A 19,910-nucleotide genomic window follows, 5' to 3' on the forward strand; every position below is an offset into this window, starting at 1 on the left:
ATGAACATAAAATGGCTTGTTACTTTATGTTAGCATAAAATGTATAATTTAATTTTAATTTAAAATGTTTCAGCTGCTAAAAATAACTTGTGTTAGCAAAACATATTAGTATATTTATATAAAATGCTTAATGGTTAAGAAAAATACACAAGTGTATTGGTTTTACATGTTAGAATAATTCGCAACATATATAAAGGACATGTTATAAAGGACTAATTTAATAAATGTGTAGCGTAAGGTACACTTGTAAATTTCAATTAAAGAAGTGAATTTATAGTATCACCTTATCACGAATCCTGGAATCTTGTAGAACTCAATTTCTGTAATAATTGGACGCAGACACTCAGAGTGCACTGCCAGTACTCGGGTGCTTGTGTCTTTACCATCAGAAGTGCTATTGTACTTGCTTTCCCAAGCTTTTTGTGCCATTTTACGAATTTCGGCCATGTTCATATGCATAGCGTCTGCATGTAATATGATCATTTCCTTAATCGCTGGAAACAAATTAGCAACAAACAAACCCTTAAAGCTCACTTCTTCCTCGGCCCCGGGTCGATCTTGACCCGCAAAATAGGTTTTCCTAAGTTTCTCATAATAATCGCGGGGGGACTCGTATTTACCCTGTTAGATCTGGTGTGCGGCAGTCACTGCTGCCACCGGGTCAATGAACCTGGAATAGTCCCTAATTAATGCTCTGCACAATCGCGGAAAACTATCGCAGACCATGGACCCTTGCCTCTCCATCCAAGAATGGACTTGGCGAGAGGTGGTTTTGCGGATTAGGAGAACCTTTTCCTTCTCCGTAGCATCAGGATAGAAACGCAAAGCATACTTAATGTCCTTAATATACGCTTCCACATTTCCTTCCTTGTCTGCTGGGTTAAAAACCTCACAATCTTTAGCCAGCTCTCTCAGCTGTCACATGTCAACCTTTCGGCCCGGACTCTCGGGGGAGGAATTTCGCCGGTGCGACGGGCTTCTTGCCCTGGGTGGGGACTGACTACGGGCAGGGGACAGATCACGGCGAGGCAACCCAGGGCTTAGATATGGAGACGGTGTACGACTCCGTATCCTGGCCTGTTCTGGCTGTTCCCTTTTTCTGTCTGGCGTCGGCTTTGCAGCCCACCGAGATGCAGTTTTTAGGGCCTCTATTTGTTGCCTGAGATACACATTTTCAACGTCACGTGATCTGAGTTCTCCCCTAAGCTGCTGATTTACTCTCTTTGTTTCTTCACTGTCCCTTTTAAAATGTCTGACCTCGCCTTCGAGTATCTCCATTTTTAAAGTACCCTTATATTTCTCCATGACGGTTTTGTGAAGACGCGCTTCCAAAACATCACGGTCCTTGACAGCTATCCTCTCATTTTCTGCTGCTTTATCTCTGTCATTTTGCAGATCTTTTACTTGACTCAGAATTGTTTCAAATTCTTCTTGGCATTCTCTTAATTCATTTCTTAATTGCCCCCTTTGTTCAATTAAATCCTCTCTTTCAGCATCCAACATAATTACTTGATTTCCACAAGCCTCTAGTCTTCCTTCGAGTTCTAAATCCATTCCATGCAGTTCGGCTCTTTCGTCTCAATCCCTGATACTTTCACAATCAATGCTTCACATGGGGACATTTGGGTCGTCATTATTTTTGGTTATTCAGTAACAACCCAACCAAACAGTAAGAGATTAATCACTTAATGACTCTAATGCCAAAACTTAGAATATCAACAATTTACCACAAGTAACTAAACAGACTTAACCTTTTGTGACTTTGGAAACCATACACATACCACGTGGGCAATTCTAGAGCGTCCTCTAGAGTACAAATAGTGTATCGCGCCTACAAAAGTTTTCTTGTTTCAAAACTTTGGAATCTGGATTTCTGGACCAAGCTATCCAATAACTATTACAGAAACTAGTTCTTTTCAGTCTAAGATTCCTCACACGGGGCACCAATTATGTAGCGTAAGGTACACTTATAAATTTCAATTAAAGAAGTGAATTTATAGTATCACCTTATCACGAATCCTGGAATCTTGTAGAACTCAATTTCTGTAATAATTGGACGCAGACACCAATTCCAAAGATATAAATTGTCAAATTTATTCAAAACAAAGACTAAATGTAGCACTACACTAATTATACAAAAGGGAAAAACTAATTAAAATTCAACAAATTCAACAAATCAAAGACAAATCACTTCCGTGACCAAATCAAAGACCATGGGATCGCATATGATAACACAAATCGTTAAACAAAAAAGGTTATAAACACATTGACTACAATAACGGTTAGTAAGACAAAGGTGAGTCTCTCGTTAGTATTATTAGTCAGACATTAAATAACTACGCAGGTTAGTGTTTATGTCAGGTAACTTCTCGTTATATATATGTATCAGTTTCATTCATGTTTAGGTGCCGAGAAAGATCCTATCATTACTTGTTACCACAATTTCCCTTAACTGATTATTATTCAATGATTAAGGATAGGCAGGGCCACCAATAATCTAATGTCTATTAACTTGTGTCAATTTCAGACTAAACAGTTAAACAGGAATGAGAAGCTATTTCTCGGCGTTGACAGATTTTATTTCTAAAATTATCAACAAAACAGTTTAATGCAACACACATTTATATTTAAGAAAACTAAATGATATTACACATTCTAGAGTTATGAATCACAGATTAACATTTCTAATTGATTTCTCAAATGTCATGAATCATGAACTCCAAACTGTTAAACTTATCTGAACTTCGTCGCAGAGAGGCCTCTCTGGCTTCGAGCTCAGATAACAGCACACGGCACGAGGTCCGTGTGGTTTGGAACAAAGGCAGTCCGGTTCGGCTTTGTCCAAGAACTTCCACTCAGTCGATGCACCTGGAAGTTGGGGTTTCGCGAAAGTAGAGTCGTTTCCAAACAGATTTTCAACTGGTTTGAAGGCTCCAAGGTTGTGCACAAAATCTTCTTTGCAAGCAGGGTTTCCACCGTAGTTACTTGAAGTCAAAGTCTTTGAGGAAAGCAGGGCCCTGTTTGGTTCCAAGGGTCAAGTATCTTAAGACTCAAATAGCTATTTAAATGACTGACACTTTCGTATTCAGTCGACTTAGTCAATTGTCCAGCTGTAAAACTCCACTGATCAGGTGGGCACAGGCGGGCAGCGCAGTCTGTAAAGTTCTTTATTTAATAAAGTCCTTTAAAAGAATTCTTCGTACGGCTCAATCTCCTTCTCCCAGTTTAAGTCTGCTGTTGCCGGCAAAGACTTGGTTGGTTTCTGGTTCCGGTTCTGGCAACAGAGCTACAGGTTGAGCTGTGGCAGCGAGTTACTGGTTCAGGTGAGAGAGAGAGAGAGAGAAAGACTGTCCGCTGTTCCTTATAGTCTTTCAGATCAATAGGTGATTGGTTCCTGAGTTCTTGAGATTGGATTTCGGTTTCAGCCCCCAGTGTCCTATTGGAGGGGGGCTTGATTTATGACTGATGTCAATCCATGCCATCTTTTGGAAATGCCGGTTGGCCTGGGTTCGTAGCTCTATGTCGGGATTTCGGCTCTCGTCCACTTCAAAGAGTTTTTATCACCTACAGGCCCCTTTCTCCAGACATTTCACAGCAGGACTCTAAACCATTCGGCCCATTCTCGGTGCCATCCTCTCCAAAACTGTCACTTTGATGCAAACCAGTTCCAAGCTGATGAGCTAAGGAAATCTCATAACTTTGGCGGGGGAGAGGTCTTCTTTAGATCAGTGCTTCAGCTCAGAGCCCAAATGCTCTTATCCAAATACACCCAACATAACGCTACAAATGCATATAATGAAGTTTGGAAATGCATGCTAGTGTGTATGTGAGGACCTTTGTGGTGGCTGAAAGTTGATCCTGATCAGTAAACTCAACACCACTCATCATGACAACATCACAACAGTTGGCCAGATCAAGAACACCCTCCAGGAGGTAGGCGTATCTGTGTCAAAGTCAACAATCAAGGGAAGACTTCACCAGAGTAAATACAGAGGGTTTACCACAAGATGTAAACCATTGGTAAACCCCAAAAACAGGAAGACCAGATTAGAGTTTGACAAAAATCTTGATCATTTCCTTTCAAATCCATTGTGGTGGTGTACAGAGCCAAAATGATGACAATTGTGTCACTGTCCAAATATTTATGGACCTAACTGTATATATTTGGAACAATAGCACTAAGAGGCTTCAACAGTCCTAACTGGATCTGAAAAACTTACATAACCTAAGCTTCAGGGTCCCCTGGGCTTGTCAGTGACCTCTATACACTTTCACATTGAGACTATTGGGAAGGACACACATTGTTATTATTCCATTACTTATCATGTTGAAGTGGGTTTTCTTATCACTGTGATAAAGGACTGAGGGGCCCCATTGTGGTCCACCTGTATAAAGGGGCCCTCCTCCCCATAGCCAGACACTCTCATCTTCCGTCCAGACGATTGTGAAGAGCAGCGCAGCAATGAAGTGGGCAATTGTCCTGTGTGCCGTGGTGGCTCTCTCTGAGTGCCTTCACAAGTAAGTTTTTTCTGTTTCAGTTTGTGCTTTTTTATTTCATTAATAGCAAAAATGTAGCCGCAACTGAGTACAGTTCTGTAGTTTTCTATTAGCGGGTGGGTCAAAGTTTTGATTTAATCTGGCCCTTAGTCCTGTGCAGTGGAAGCTCTCCATTCCATGTTTATGATGCAAGTGTGTGATCTGCTCCTTGAAATAATATATGATGTTTATATGACTATGATCAATTAAGGAGTGTGGAGTAAAGATTTAGCAACTATAGCAGGTTAAATTGTTATTAAAAGGTAGTATGCAGTGGATAGAAGCAACGTTTAGGGGTTAGTATACATCTGTAGCTTTGAGCTAAAGCATGGCCACAGTTCATGTGCACAGAGAAGCACCTGCAAACACCTGTAGAGCTGCTGGACTCGTCATCTTGACATTCAGAGTCACAACACTGTTGTGTGGTGTAAATTGGAGGTTGCTGTGCGCTTCCAAAAGAAAAATAATTGACCATGCTTATGAACTCCTAGCTTTGTGCCAGATTGCTACAGTTGCTATTGTTGACTGGCAACTGGACATAATGTACCCCAATGGGTCTCAAGGTCCAGCAGTAAGGTATTGTGAAGGTAGACATTTAGAGCAATTGGCAGACCAACTTGTGTCTCTCTGGTCCCAGGATCCCCCTGATTAAGGGGAAATCTGCAAAGGAGACTCTTCAAGAGCAAGGCCTGTGGGAGGAGTTTAGCAAGAGGTTCCCCTACAACCCAGCAATGAAGTTTAACCCCGAGTATGCCTCTGTTGCCTATGAGCCCATGACCAACGATGCCGGCGTAAGAAAAACTCTCTCTTTCTCTCCTGATTGAGCTATAATTTCCATTAACGATGTTTGTGTTAATTAACAACGATACCAATTATGCATTTTTCTCCCCTTCTCCTCCAAAAACTCCCTGCCCTCCACAGCTGTCATACTATGGCATCATCTCCATTGGAACCCCCCCCCAGTCCTTCAAGGTCCTGTTCGACACTGGCTCCTCCAACCTGTGGGTGCCCTCTGTCTACTGCAACAGTGCTGCCTGCGGTGAGTGCACATTCCCCCTAGCACATGAGCTGACTGGAGGATATCTCCCAGTGGTGTGTGTTTGTCTTTTCTGTGCATTGCCTGCTGTTTGATTCTGAACATTTCAGACCAATTTTCTTGTGTAGCAGTCCTGCCCTGACACTGGAATTCAAAGGGTTAGTTCTGTATGCCAACATTGACCATTAGAAAAGAAGATGGTGGGGGCAACATCTTGGATTTTCTGATGCTTCTTGATGGTTCTTATTTATTTTTGGTCCCAGAAAGGGAACAGACACATTTTGCAACAAGTAATATAATTCAGATGAAAGCAAAGTACTGCTAATCAGAGGCATGGCAGAGGAAGCAATAATTCAGTATAGTGTTTATTAGATAACTGTTATGTGAATTCTGTTTTCAGGTAACCACAACACATTTAACCCTAGCCAGTCCTCCACCTACCAATCCACTTCCCAGACCCTCTCCATCCAGTACGGCACTGGCAGCATGACTGGCATTCTGGGATATGACACCGTCACCGTGAGTACTAAACGTTTTTATTGAAGAGAAAATTCACAGGGATATTTTGCATTACAGTATGTACACTGAGAGATCACATAGGTCCGACTCTTCCAGCCTTCATCCCTTGTCAGTATAGTCTCTTATACGAGCGAAAGTGGCCACATATCTCTCTTTTGAATACATCAGTCTATATGTATTGAATCTTTAAGGGGAAGAGAGTTCAACTGGCAGCTCAATCAACTGTCCTCACAGAAGAAAATATCCTTCAATATTCTCCTATACTTTCTTCTGCAAGATCGGCAACATTGTTGACACGAACCAGATCTTCGGCCTAAGCGAGACCGAGGCCTCCTTCCAGTACTACATGCCTTTTGATGGGATCCTGGGTCTGGCTTTCCCCTCCATCTCTTCCTCTGGAGCCACCCCCGTCTTCGACAATTTGATGAACCAGGGCCTTGTCTCCCAGGACCTCTTCTCCATCTACCTGAGCGGGTGAGAAACACTATTTGAGCACACAGCACTGAAGCAGTTCCCTTGTTTAGCTCAGACATGACTTATACAGGAAGTAACAAACAAGAGGCATGGCAGACATGAATCCATGTAGATATAGATCCTGGTTTGGCAGGGCATTGTTGGTAGAACAGCAGGGTTCAGGACTTTTGGGACTGTTCTAGTGGGACAGTTAGAATTCCCAGTAATAAACGCATTCGCCATGGTGATAGCTTACCAGGCATCCTGCATCATACCACACCTCAGAATAAATGATTTGTCTCTCTTTCTATATACAGTGCAGGCGAGACTGGGAGTGTCTTGATACTTGGTGGAATTGATTCTTCTTACTACACTGGCCAGCTTGCCTGGATCCCTCTGTCATCTGAGAGCTACTGGCAGATTAGCATGACTGAGTAAGTATGTTTAATTTCCCCATGAGCGTGGGGGGACTGCAATGCAGACTCTCTCCAATCATGGCTGATCCCTCTGAGACCAGACGTGTACAACTCTCTGGTTAAGGAATGGTCAGAAGGTGTAGCTTCACTCCAGAGGGGTGGATGCGATCTCTAGCCCACCGGGTGCTTTGGCAACATATTTCTTATTTCATGAACAGGATTTTTTGGAAGGAGCTCATCAAACATGAAAGCAAGGTTGCACAGTTTAGCTCACCCTGTCTGGTGCAGCTCTGACTCCGTGTCTCTCTGTGTCCTTATCTGTTTCCCAGGGTCACCATCAACGGGAACGTTGTGGCCTGCTCTGGCGGCTGCCAGGCTATCGTGGACAGCGGTACCTCTCAGGTTGTTGGGCCATCTAGCGACATCAGCAACATCAACGCTTGGGTGGGAGGAGTGAGTACACAAGTTAATTTACCTTAAAAACACACACAGGACATTTAAAGATATTCCATAGTGTAGCTGGTATTATTACATTTCGTCTAACATTTCGGGTTTTGTCTAAATTGTCCCAGGCAACTGTGAATTGCAATAACATTGGAAACATGCCTGATGTAACCTTCACCATCAACGGATATAACTTCAACCTGCCTGCGTCTGCCTATGTCTCTCAGGTGAGTGTCTCTATGCTTTAAACCATACAACAGTTTATTAAAAAAACAAGGCATCTTTGATATAACCAGTCATCAGAGAGGATGATGATTCCTCCTTGCTCCCTTTCCCGTAGCCCTTGTCTGTGACCCTACATCTTGACAGCACTTAGCTTTCACCGTCCAGGATGTAGGAAGTCACTTACTGTACTTGTGTAAATTGTAAATTGGAATTAGTAAAATGTATTTTGAATTGCTGTTTTAGTTAAATTGAATTTGTAATGATTGATGCCTTTTTGTGTGTATTTTTGCACTTTGTTTGTACTTATGTTGTAAGTCGCCCTGGATAAGGGCGTCTGCCAAAAGAATTAAAATAAATAAATAAATAAATAAATAAATAAATAAATAATAATAATAAAAAAATAATAATAATAAAAAAATAATAATAATAATAATAATGATTTCTCATTGCCTCCCATGAATTCCTGCTTACCTCTGTGGCATATCCTCCCCCCAAACAATGAGAGAGAAACCTTGGAATAAAGTAAAATAAATCTGAAGGCATTAACTCCAGTAATTTACAAGATGAAATTTGTGTTTTTAAACAACTGGATATGTTATAAGGGCCACACAGGTTCCCACATCCTGCAGAATTTCCCTGACTCATTTTTTGTTCTTATCCCCTTCCAGTCCAGCAATGGCTGCTCCACGGGCTTCGGAAGTGGTGACAACCTTTGGATCCTGGGAGACGTCTTCATCAGGGAATACTTTGCCGTCTTTGACAGAGCCAACAACATGGTGGGTCTGGCCCAGGCTGCCTAACTACTGTAGGAGCAGAGATCCGGCCTGGACATGTTCCAACACCAAATCACAGTCCTGTTTCTCTTCTTGCCCCAACTCACCTTTATGCCATTGATCCCCATGGTAGATGCTTTAATTGTTCTTGAATTTCATTAAATTAATTTCTGAATTATTTGAATATGTTTCCTCGTATTTTTTAAGTCTCTGTTGTTTTGTTCTACTTTCCGGGAGTGGGGAATTGATTTATTACAAGGGGAAAGCCCTCCAATACAGAATTAGAGGAGCACCCAAATCCACACATAGAGTAGCAGACTTCTGACGACTGATGACACTTTTATCCTGCAGGCAAGATATTCTTACAAAGTTTATTCAACATCCACATGTTATAATTAGGTCCATACAGATCTACACCCTATTCATAAACACAACCCCAACCTTGACAGAAGCCTCGCTAAACATTTAGCTAAAAAACTGAAAATAATGCCCTCTAAACACCTTAAATGTATCCATGAGACCATGCATACCTTCATATGAATCCCTAATTGAAATGTAGCTTTGTCAAATTGCAAGACTTCAGATTTTCATTTTTTATCATAATAATTTTCTTTCACAACCAAATCTTAGACATCAATCCACATAGTAGCTGGAAGTGTTTTAAAGCATGTGACCTAATTCAGGGTTACAGAGTTGGATGTGGACCTGATCTGGGATATAACAGGGGTACCTATTTCTTGTTGGGAAACCTTGTGCTGAAACCCTTGACTTGTCCAGCTATCGCAAATGCCTGTTCAATAAATTCTGACTTCAGTCCAAGCGTGAAATGTCCCTCCGCTCAGTTCCCTGGGCCCCAGCCAGCTAGCAAACACAGTGTTCAACAGGAAGGTGGCCTGAACCCTCCCCTCAAGGTCTTCCAACATTTGAGCACCTGAACACAGATAGGTTTGTTTGCTTAAAAAGATATACCAGACTTATCTCAATTACCCTTTCATTTGGTCTTGTTATGAGACCTTAATTAAAGGAATCTATTGCGTGTATTAGTTTTTATATTATATTTTTATTTGGGATTTTAGTTTTTTCTAACAGTGTCCTCTGTAACATGCACCGTGAGTAATCAATGGTACAAGCACCTCGATACCCTTTCAAAATGCAAACATGTCCTGGCAAACCAAGCTTTTTTTTTATCACAGCACTCTCCACAGTAATTCCAGCTTTATTTTTATTTTCTGTAATTGATGACCTTAAAAACGATCCTGTGTTACATTTGGATTGTGTACCGGGATATTGTTGTGTTTGCCTTATGATTCTGAGTTGTAGCCCATATGGAAAACTCATATACAATTCATACAATTGTGTAGGCCATGTATGGAAAATATATGCTGTGATTGTAACATATAAAACTTGATGATTGTCACATACAAGATTAAATGCAACATATATAGTAGACATGCTGCATTTTATATGTTTACTTGTATATGTTGACAGTTTGTAGCAAGGTCAATACATGTCTTACTATGGCTTGTATTTATTCCTTATATAAAAATATTGAATGAGAAGCTGAAGCATTTGAAAGACCACAAGCTGTATGGAAAACAAAAACTAACAAACTTTTTAAATATTGAAATCAAACATGGGCAGTAGTGACTGGTGTCCCAGCCAGAGAGTCATTTTGCTTTGCGCCCTGCGTCCAAGGTTGAGCTCCAGCTCACTGTGATACTCCACTCCACTGGTTTTGGATGATGGATGGATCAAATGTGCAGCAACTAGACAATGTTTATGTTGAATACTGCATATTAATATTTGATGAAGCACCATATATGTCCCGCCTCCTAAGGGCAAATAACCAATCAGAAGCATCATATACATTCTGACCCCTGGATCAATTCTGTCCTAACAGAGTTGTTTTCCAAAACTTCGCTTCACTGATTGGGTCATTTACCTCTGCTAAGCAGAGTGACAGTCCAGAGAGCCTTTGACAGGTTAGATCGACTGTAGATCTTCATTGAGAAACCGAAAAAAAGAAAAGAAAAATATACATATATAAAATATATATTTACATTTTGCTTAGAATAAATTCTGGCATTAACAACCTACGTATTGCATTGCCATTGTGTTTTCATGGTTCCAATGTATTTTTGTCAACATTAATTTAATCAACACGTACAGTACAGGATGTATTGCATTACATAACATATGTTCAGGTATCTGTGTTGTTTGGACTACAAAAAAAGAAAAGAAAAAAACATTCAGGTAGAGAGATGGGGAAAATAAATAATAATATTGTAGTGATTATAGTTATATGGTTTATATGAGTTTGCTTGGATGAAACACAACTTATACTTCTTTAGGTAAATTAAAATGTGATAAGAGTACATAGATTAGCATTTGCTATTTGCACATGTGTACAAATATAAACCATACATGCATTTTTATATGTTTACTTTATACGAAAGTGGCCATAATCAGTAAATAAAAAGTACATTTCATGGAGTGGAACTCATATGGAAAATTACATATTTTACCATTATAGCTATATAGTTTATATGAGTTTGATTAGATTAAACACATAAGGAAAAGTATACTTTAAACATAAATTAAACTGAGAAATTTCACGAGTACATAGATTAGCATATGTTATTTATACAAGTATAATTATATGTACCAGACATGCATTTATACATGCATTTACTTTATATGAAAATGGCCATGATCAGTAAATAAAACATAAATAATACATGTAAATTTCATGGTGTAGAACTCATATGAAAAATACAATACAAATTATATTATTTTATTTCCGTATTTTTTTCCATATGGAAGCTTCCATCACGCACACCACTCCATGTATGTCTAGTTTAACACACTAATAAAAATATGATTTAGTTTTGGTCAATAACGATTGCAGATGTCAATCCAAAAAGCTTTGGAACAAAATTGTGATGACTGTTGAAATGTTATCACTTGTTGAGTATCAAGGAACAAAACAGGATAAGCAATCCAGAAAACAATCCTATCAGAGTGACATTGAACAACAGTGGAAAATTATTTTAAACATGGACAGCCAATAAATAATTTTGCACCACCTAATTCGATGTGCTTATCAGGATTTTGCACTTGGAAAAAACCCAGAGTCCATTGTGACTATAAAAGGAAACCAGTCTCTAGGATCTTTTTCAGGCTCACAGGAGACTACTGCCACTTTTCTTTCTTTCTCTGAATCCACAGCTCGTCAGTTGACAGAATGAAGTGGCTCGTGCTGCTTGCCCTCATTGGGCTGTCTGAGTGTCTCTTTAAGTAAGTTGTCTTCATCTCTCTTGTTGTGTAGACCAGATTAGTGACAAGCCGTCCTCATGCTGGAGGCTTTAACTCAGAGAGAAAATACTGTTATATCTGAATCACAGTTTGAGAAGAGGAGCTAAGCTTAATGAATGGCAGGTCGATGACTTGCACCAGAAATATACTAGGTACTGGAGTAAAAGAAGAAAGACTTGTGAAGGATTAATCAAGTGAGCATGTATAACCAAGACAGTGATCCTACAGTCAGCTGCACTGAGATCCACTGGGAGGGCATACAATTGTACAGAAGAAATGTTGTACAGTGCCCAGTAAGAGTCCTATAGAGCGATAAGAGGGCCTAGGTTAATGTTTCAATGTCTCAATGGGAAAAGATTCTTTCAGTGGGACGCTGTTTTTATAATACTGTGGTGGGGTTTCGTGGGCCTGTTGTGAAACAGTTGTGAGTTGTGGTGTTGGGTTTTTCAGGGTCAGCCTACAGAAGGACAAGTCTGTGAGGGATATCCTGGAGGAGAAAGGTCTGCTGGAAGACTTCCTGAGGAGGAACCCTTATAACCCCTACACCAAATTCCAAGGCTTTGCTCAGACCGGCAATGAGCCCATGATCAACTATCTAGATGTGAGTAGCACATTACCTACATTTGAGTCTAATTTTGGTTTTTTTCAAAAGCTTCATGCCACCTGCTCATATTATTTTTCTTGAAGGAAGTGTGGGGGGGTGGGTTCTGATAGAAAGTATGTCTAATGTTATCCTGTTAATGAGCAATCAGTGAAACACCCAAGAGCGGGAATACTGTCACCAGTTTCCAATATGTGCTTTCTTTTCATAGACATATAATCAACTGCCTTCTTGTCAGTTAGAACTATAACTATGTTTTTTGGCTTGTTTGTTCTGTGGTTATGTTTGTGTAGGAGGGTCTGATGATGAGTCTTGCATATATATTAAATATAGAGAAAGATATCCGGCTCTGTAACAGTGTGTATTGAATATTTTGGCATCAGCTCCTGATATTGTTTTAAACAATGTATCATTACCTGTCCTCTACTAAATCACATAGATGTCCTACTTTGGCACCATCTCCATCGGAACCCCCCCTCAGACCTTCAAGGTGATCTTTGATACTGGATCTGCCAACCTGTGGGTGCCGTCGGTCTACTGCAACAGCTACGCCTGCTGTAAGTCAAACTACGTACACATGCCTACTGTGTTTAGAGCTCCGACTGGCTTGCTTAGATCACTAGTATCGCTTCATAATGAACAGTTTAGAAGACAATGGTCCAATAAAATAAAATAAATATTAAAAATAAATTTATAAAAATAATTTGCTCGCTGACCCATGCAAATTAGACAATAGGTTATTCAGGTCTTTTCCAGTGAGTTAGGGAGTGTTGATTCAAAGAGCACAGATCCAGTTTCACTGGATTAAGACCAGTTTAATTCAAATCCGGGGTCTGTATAGCAAAAGGTGTAGACCCCAGTCTCTCTGCCTGATACATTCACACACTTATCTTAAGAACATAAGAAGAACATAAGAAAGTTTACAAACGAGAGGAGGCCATTCGGCCCATCATGCTCGTTTGGTGTCCATTAATATCTAAGTGATCCAAGGATCCTATCCAGTCTAAATTTAAATGTTCCCAAACTTTCAGCTTCTACCACATCGCTGGGGAGTTTGTTCCAGATTGTGGTTACTCTCTGTGTAAAGAAGTGTCTCCTGTTTTCCGTTTTGAATGCCTTGAAGCCCAATTTCCATTTGTGTCCCCGGGTGCGTGTGTCCCTGCTGATCTGGAAAAGCTCCTCTGGTTTGATGTGGTCGATGCCTTTCATGATTTTGAAGACTTGAATCAAGTCCCCATGTAGTCTTCTCTGTTCCAGGGTGAAAAGGACTTTCCCTTCAGACCTGGAATAAGTTCCATCAGTGCTCGTTACTCAGTGAAGCAGCTGCACAGATCGAACACTGTCACATTAAACTAATGATCAGATTTCTGTCATAGAAAGCTTGATATTATTTCCAGGTGTTTTGGTAACATTTGTTTCTTCTTCCCCAGCCAACCACAAGAAGTACAACCCGTCCCTTTCTTCCACCTACCGCCCCACCAATCGCTACATGTCCATCCAGTATGGAACAGGCAGCATGACTGGCTTCCTGGCCTATGAGACAGTGAACGTGAGTGTCTTTCCCTCTCAAATCCCCCTTTTGTAACTGCTGAGTTTTTTCACAAATCCCCTCCCTTCTCCTCCCACCCATGTTTACACTGTAATAATAGTCTGAACTCCAACCACAGCCAGCTCCACAATTTGAGGTACACCCAGTCTGTTTTAGTTAAGCCCAGTTGTAATGCAAACCATAACCCCAATGGAAGCCTACATTAGCTGGCCCAATCGTTACTCTGTGAGATCTCAACAGCTTCTGTTCTCAAATTCATTCCCAACTCCCTTGTCTTCTCCCAGGTTGCCGGCATTGAGGACCCCAACCAGCTCTTTGCCCTGAGCACTACGGAGCCGGGCAGCTTCCTGTACTATGCCAAGTTCGATGGGATCCTGGGTCTGGCCTTCCCCTCCATCGCCTCCGGTGGAGCCACCCCAGTCTTCGACAACATGATGAAGCAGGATCTGGTCTCTCAGGACCTCTTCTCCTTCTACCTGACCCCGTAAGGCCTTGGCTGCTGTGTGTAGAAACACACACAATACACACACACACAAAGACAAACAGTTCAGAAACTCACAACAGCAAAATTGGAGTAATGTCTGTAGTTTCACCTCTGTTTGCACCACACAGCTCAAAGGAATAACTCTTGACTAATGTGGCAAACTGGTTACAAACTACTGGTGTCTGCAAATTACAGATACTACTTAAGCAAAATATCTGCAAAAGCCAGAGGGTTTTCATGTGGGGACATTACTGTAACCCAAGTTGTTGATGTTTTTCATCCACTCTGTTTCCAGACACGGTCAGCCTGGCAGCACACTGACCTTCGGCGGTATTGACACGTCATACTTCACTGGCCAGATCAACTGGGTTCCCCTGACCTCCGAGAGCTACTGGCAGATCAAGGTGGACAAGTAAGTCAGTGGATGTCCCTTTTCCAGTGCTGCACCCATAGACAGGCACACGGTCAACACAGCCAGGTGTACATTGGGGAGGAGGCAGTTGAAGAGCTGTGAAAATGTGTGTGTGTTTGTTCTTTCAGCATGAGGATGAATGGTCAGGTGGTTGCCTGTGCTCAGGGATGCCCAGCCATCGTTGACACTGGCACCTCACTCATTGCTGGACCTTCTGGCGATATCTCGAGCATCCAGAAAACACTGAACTACTATGTAAGCTTTACTGGGCCTTCCCCAATACCATTAATAATAATAATAATAATAATAATAATAATAATAATAATAATAATAATAATAATAATAATCTAGTTATACATTTTTTCCTTCTTAATATAAATTGTAGAATTTCTGAGGATATGAATACATAAATCAATTAATCAATCAATCACTCAAACAAATGTCAGGAGGAATGGTGTATACATTTAACCCTTAGCCATGCCTGTGCTCAGAGCTGCTATAATTATGTAATTGATTTTGAGTAGCTCTGTTAACCTCCGCCAGGCTGCAGTCATGCCACTGTAACTCCGTCTCTTCACAGATGAACTGCCAGGACGTGGCCAGCATGCCCGACTTCGTTATCAGCATCAACGGAGTGGACTACACCCTGCCAGCCTCGGCCTACCTCATCATAGTGAGTGTGCCCCCAGTCTGCGCAACGGACACTTCTCACGCTTAGTGTATTGGATGATTATGTTTATTATGAAACAATATGTCATTGAGCCAGACTTGATCAGAACTTCTAAATAAATGTATATGTACAGAGATAGGATAAATATACTGTATTCTATAGGTAACAACATTGTTTCCTTTTTTATTTATTTATCTTCACTTAATCTCTGTAGCTTTTTAAACATTACCAACCTCTAGTGGATTTTGTACTTTAAACTGCTGCTTGTGTTTTGTTTTATAACCTTTTGTGGAAGAAAGTTTATGTTTTTTTTGTGTGTTTTGACTCCTGAGCTTTTAATGCTCCACGACAGCAAAAGACTGAGTGCCAAAGTGCGACAATGCAAAGGAGCAGGAGATGGGTTTGCTAACATCGATCTCTTCATTGGAAAGTTCAAATTGTCAGGGACTTGACGGCGTCTGTGGGAGATGTTTGCCGCCACAGTTCACACAACACAGGCATCTGACAGCAGCTCTCTATTTCTCTCTCTTTCTCTCTCTCTCTGTCTCTCTGCTCTACCACTCACAGCGTGGGCAGCAGTGCTCGAGTGGCTTCCAGCCCATGTTTATACCCATGGGCGATCTCTGGATTCTGGGAGACGTCTTCATCCGGCAGTACTACTCCATCTTCGACAGAGCCAACAACATGGTGGGACTGGCCAAGGCAATCTAGACTGGTGCCGCAACAGCCTGTGTGTTCTCCAACCCCAGTCTCACCTCCCTGCCTCCCATTTCCTCCCTTTCTCTCTCTCTTTATCTCTTTCTCTCTCTCCTTGTCCCCCTCCCTCTGTCAGCAGTGACCTTGTTTCATCGGATCAACATCGGAAACTGTCTCTAGCATTAGAAGGAATAGTTAACACTGAACCAATTGTTCCTCGGTTTCTTTTGGGGAAACGCTTAATATGTCAAATTTAAATAATAAATAGCACACAAAAAGGACTGTCTTTGTATAATTTAAATTCTCCCATGTCTCCCTAGGACTTATTGAACTAGAAATCATAGGGATGAGGTGTCGGACAATGAAGCAGTGTTCGTTACTGGGTTACAATCCTGCACAGTTAAGTTTCTGCCTCTTTTAAGGGTTTTAGTGCTTTAGACCTGGAAAAGGATTACATTGGTCATTTTAAATTAAGTATAATTACAATTAATTGTTTATAAGCTCCAAACAGTGATATTTCCTTAGCAATTGAGGTAATTATCATGCACTTACACTGTTCTGTCTGCATGAGTCTTTGTAGCCTAAAGTATCACTCTGCTGTGTTGGTTTCATGTCAACACTACCAGACATCCCAGTGTTCTTGCCAAAAGGATTTGCAGGATTTGCAATGACAACAGGATTAGAAGACAGGGGCTTATATAGAGATGCACTGCCCAGCTGCCATGTAGCTTTAAAACTTGCATTTAGTTGCTGTGCTCAGTCTTGCCATGGTGTATGACTTTTGACAGTCAACTGTCTTCAGCAACTTCACCTTGTTAGCTGAGTTTGGCTGTTCCTCACCCAGTTTTATTCCTCCTACACAGCTGTTTCTGTTCCAGTTAATAATTGTGTTTCAACCTACATATTGAATTGATGATCATTAGCACCTGTTTGGTATAATTGTTTAATCACACACCTGACTATACGCCTACACAATCCCTGACTGTGTGCAAGTTTACCTAGAAGAATTGATGCTGTTTTGAAGGCAAAGGGTGGTCACACCAAATATGGATTTGATGTAGATTTTTCTTCTGTTCACTCACTTTTCATTTAGTGAATTGATAAATATAATCTATTAACATGTCTATTTTTGAAAGCATTCTTACTTTACAGCATTTACACCTGCCTAAAACTTTTGCACAGTACTGTATAAACAGCAGTCCAAACAAATATTCACCAGCTGATGCATTTTAAAGAATCTGTATTTGTTTTGCTTGTTTCTGAGTGGTAATATGAGTACTTTAACAATGGGCTTCAAAGAGAGAAAGCATGCTGTGTCTGTGGAATGAGTGCCTCTCCTTTTTATTCACAGATGGCCAAAAAACTATTTGATTTACCTGTTTGCCCCTGTTCCCTCTCAGTGGGCTTAGGTGTCACACAAGGTTTTTTAAAATAAGTTATAATTTACAAAAATGTCAATTAATTTGTTTGAAAAAAAAGGCAAAAAATGAATTTCTATGTGAAAATGTTTTTTGGAATACATTTCTGGGGATTCTATACCATTTATGTCTGCTTATTTAAAACTATTCCCTTTGTTTCTTGATAACTGAAACAGCATTTCCTAGACAAAGGAAGGTCCCTCGACCCACATCCTGGAGATCAGATGATTCCTTAGACACTCATAGTTCCTTCAGACTGAGTGAAGTGCAATCAGTAAACACACACGCAACTACTGAATTACATTACTGAAAAAGGAACCTTTCTCTTAATTCTCAAATTATTAATGTAGCGTAAGGTACACTTATAAATTTCAATTAAAGAAGTGAATTTATAGTATCACCTTATCATGAATCCTGGAATCTTGTAGAACTCAATTTCTGTAATAATTGGACGCAGACACCAATTCCAAAGATATAAATTGTAACATTTATTCAAAACAAAGACTAAATGTAGCACTACACTAATTATACAAAAGGGAAAAACTAATTAAAATTCAACTCTAGATCAACAAATCAAAGACAAATCACTTACGTGACCAAATCAAAAACCATGGGATCGCATATGATAACACAAATCATTAAACAAAAAAAGGTTATAAACACATTGACTACAATACCGGTTAGTAAGACGAAGATGAGTCTCTCATTAGTATTGTTAGTCAGACATTAAATAACTACGCAGGTTAGTATTTATGTCAGGTAACTTCTCGTTATATATATATCAGTCTCATTTACGTTTAGGTGCCGAGAAAGATCCTATCATTACTTGTTACCACAATTTCCCTTAACTGATTATTATTCAATGATTAAGGATAGGCAGTTTAATGCAACACACATTTATATTTAAGAAAACTAAATGATATTACACATTCTAGAGTTATGAATCACAGATTAACATTTCTAATTGATTTCTCAAATGTCATGAATCATGAACTCCAAACTGTTAAACTTATCTGAACTTCATCGCAGAGAGGCCTCTCTGTCTTCGGGCTCAGATAACAGCACACGGCACGAGGTCCGTGTGGTTTGGAACAAAGGCAGTCCGGTTCGTCTTTGTCCAAGAACTTCCAGTCAGTCGATGCACCTGGAAGTTGGGGTTTCTCGAAAGTAGAGTCGTTTCCAAACAGATTTTCCACTGGTTTGAAGGCTCCAAGGTTGTGCACAAAATCTTCTCTCACCGTACTTATTTGAAGACAAAGTCTTTGAGGAAAGCAAGGCCCTGTTCGTTCCAAGGGTCAAGTTTCTTAAGACTCAAATAGCTATTTAAATGACTGACATTTTCGTATACATTCGACTTAGTCAATTGTCCAGCTGTAAAACTCCACTGATCAGGTGGGCACAGGCGGGCAGCGCAGTCTGTAAAGTTCTTTATTTTATAAAGTCCTTTAAAATAATTATTCGTACGGCTCAATCTCCTTCTCCCAGTTTAAGTCTTCTGTTGCCGGCAAAGACTTGGTTGGTTTCTGGTTCCGGTTCTGGCAACAGAGCTACAGGTTGAGCTGTGGCAGCGAGTTCTGGTTCAGGTGAGAGAGAGAGAGAGAGAGAGAGCCTGTCCGCTGTTCCTTATAGTCTGTCAGATCAATAGGTGATTGGTCCCTGAGTTCTTGAGATTGGATTTCGGTTTCAGCCCCCAGTGTCCTATTGGAGGGGGGCTTGATTTATGACTGATGTCAATCCATGCCATCTTTTGGAAATGCCGGTTGGCCCGGGTTCGTAGCTCTATGTCGGGATTTCAGCTCTCGTCCACTTCAAAGAGTTTTTATCACCTACAGGCCCCTTTCTCCAGACATCTCACAGCAGAATTCCAAACTATTTGGCCTCTTCTCGGTGCCATCCTCCCCAAAACTGTCACTTTGATGCAAACAATGTGGGGAAGCAATAAATAAGGCAAACACAATGTTAGGGTATATTGTCAAAAGTGTAGAATTGAGAACAAGGGCAGTGATGTTCAGACTGTACAATGCACTAGTTAGAGCTCATCTGGATACTGTGGACAGTTCTGGGCTCCACACTTCAAGAAAGATATCGCTGCTCTAGACGCAGTTCAGAGGAGAGCAACCAGACTTATTCCAGGTCTGAAGGGAAAGTCCTACTGAGAGACTGAGGAACTGAACCTTTTCATCCTGGAACAGAGGAGACTACATGGGGACTTGATCCAAGTCTTCAAAATCATGAAAGGCATCGACCACATCAAACCAGACGAGCTTTTCCAGATCAGCAGGGACACACGCACCCGGGGACACAAATGGAAATTGGGCTTCAAGGCATTCAAAACGGAAAACAGGAGACACTTCTTTACACAG

General features: G+C 40.7%; 1 protein-coding gene across 1 annotated transcript; it reads left to right on the forward strand.

The window, feature by feature from the left end:
• The first annotated feature begins 4,417 nt into the window (after positions 1 to 4,417).
• LOC136750497 (uncharacterized) lies at positions 4,418 to 16,332 on the forward strand. Its single transcript, XM_066705654.1, has 18 exons — positions 4,418 to 4,518; positions 5,174 to 5,327; positions 5,458 to 5,575; positions 5,973 to 6,091; positions 6,369 to 6,565; positions 6,862 to 6,978; positions 7,290 to 7,413; positions 7,533 to 7,631; positions 8,298 to 8,420; positions 11,623 to 11,699; positions 12,168 to 12,318; positions 12,758 to 12,875; positions 13,749 to 13,867; positions 14,152 to 14,351; positions 14,647 to 14,763; positions 14,892 to 15,018; positions 15,344 to 15,436; positions 16,001 to 16,332. Exons 1-18 carry the CDS (start codon positions 4,463 to 4,465, stop codon positions 16,142 to 16,144), a joined length of 2,253 nt encoding a protein of 750 aa, XP_066561751.1. The 5' UTR covers positions 4,418 to 4,462; the 3' UTR covers positions 16,145 to 16,332.
• Positions 16,333 to 19,910: the final 3,578 nt, after the last annotated feature.

Source organism: Amia ocellicauda, chromosome 5 (assembly GCF_036373705.1).
Source record: "Amia ocellicauda isolate fAmiCal2 chromosome 5, fAmiCal2.hap1, whole genome shotgun sequence".
In the NCBI taxonomy this organism is placed as follows: domain Eukaryota; kingdom Metazoa; phylum Chordata; class Actinopteri; order Amiiformes; family Amiidae; genus Amia; species Amia ocellicauda.

Excerpts from the sequence above, each read along its gene's own strand:
- LOC136750497 (XM_066705654.1), top strand. The coding sequence starts at position 4,463 with ATGAAGTGGGCAATTGTCCTGTGTGCCGTGGTGGCTCTCTCTGAGTGC. Across the intron at positions 8,421-11,622 it reads ACATGGTGGGTCTGGCCCAG|ATCCACAGCTCGTCAGTTGA; the intron begins GCTGCCTAACTA and ends TTCTTTCTCTGA. Across the intron at positions 14,352-14,646 it reads TTCTCCTTCTACCTGACCCC|ACACGGTCAGCCTGGCAGCA; the intron begins GTAAGGCCTTGG and ends CTCTGTTTCCAG.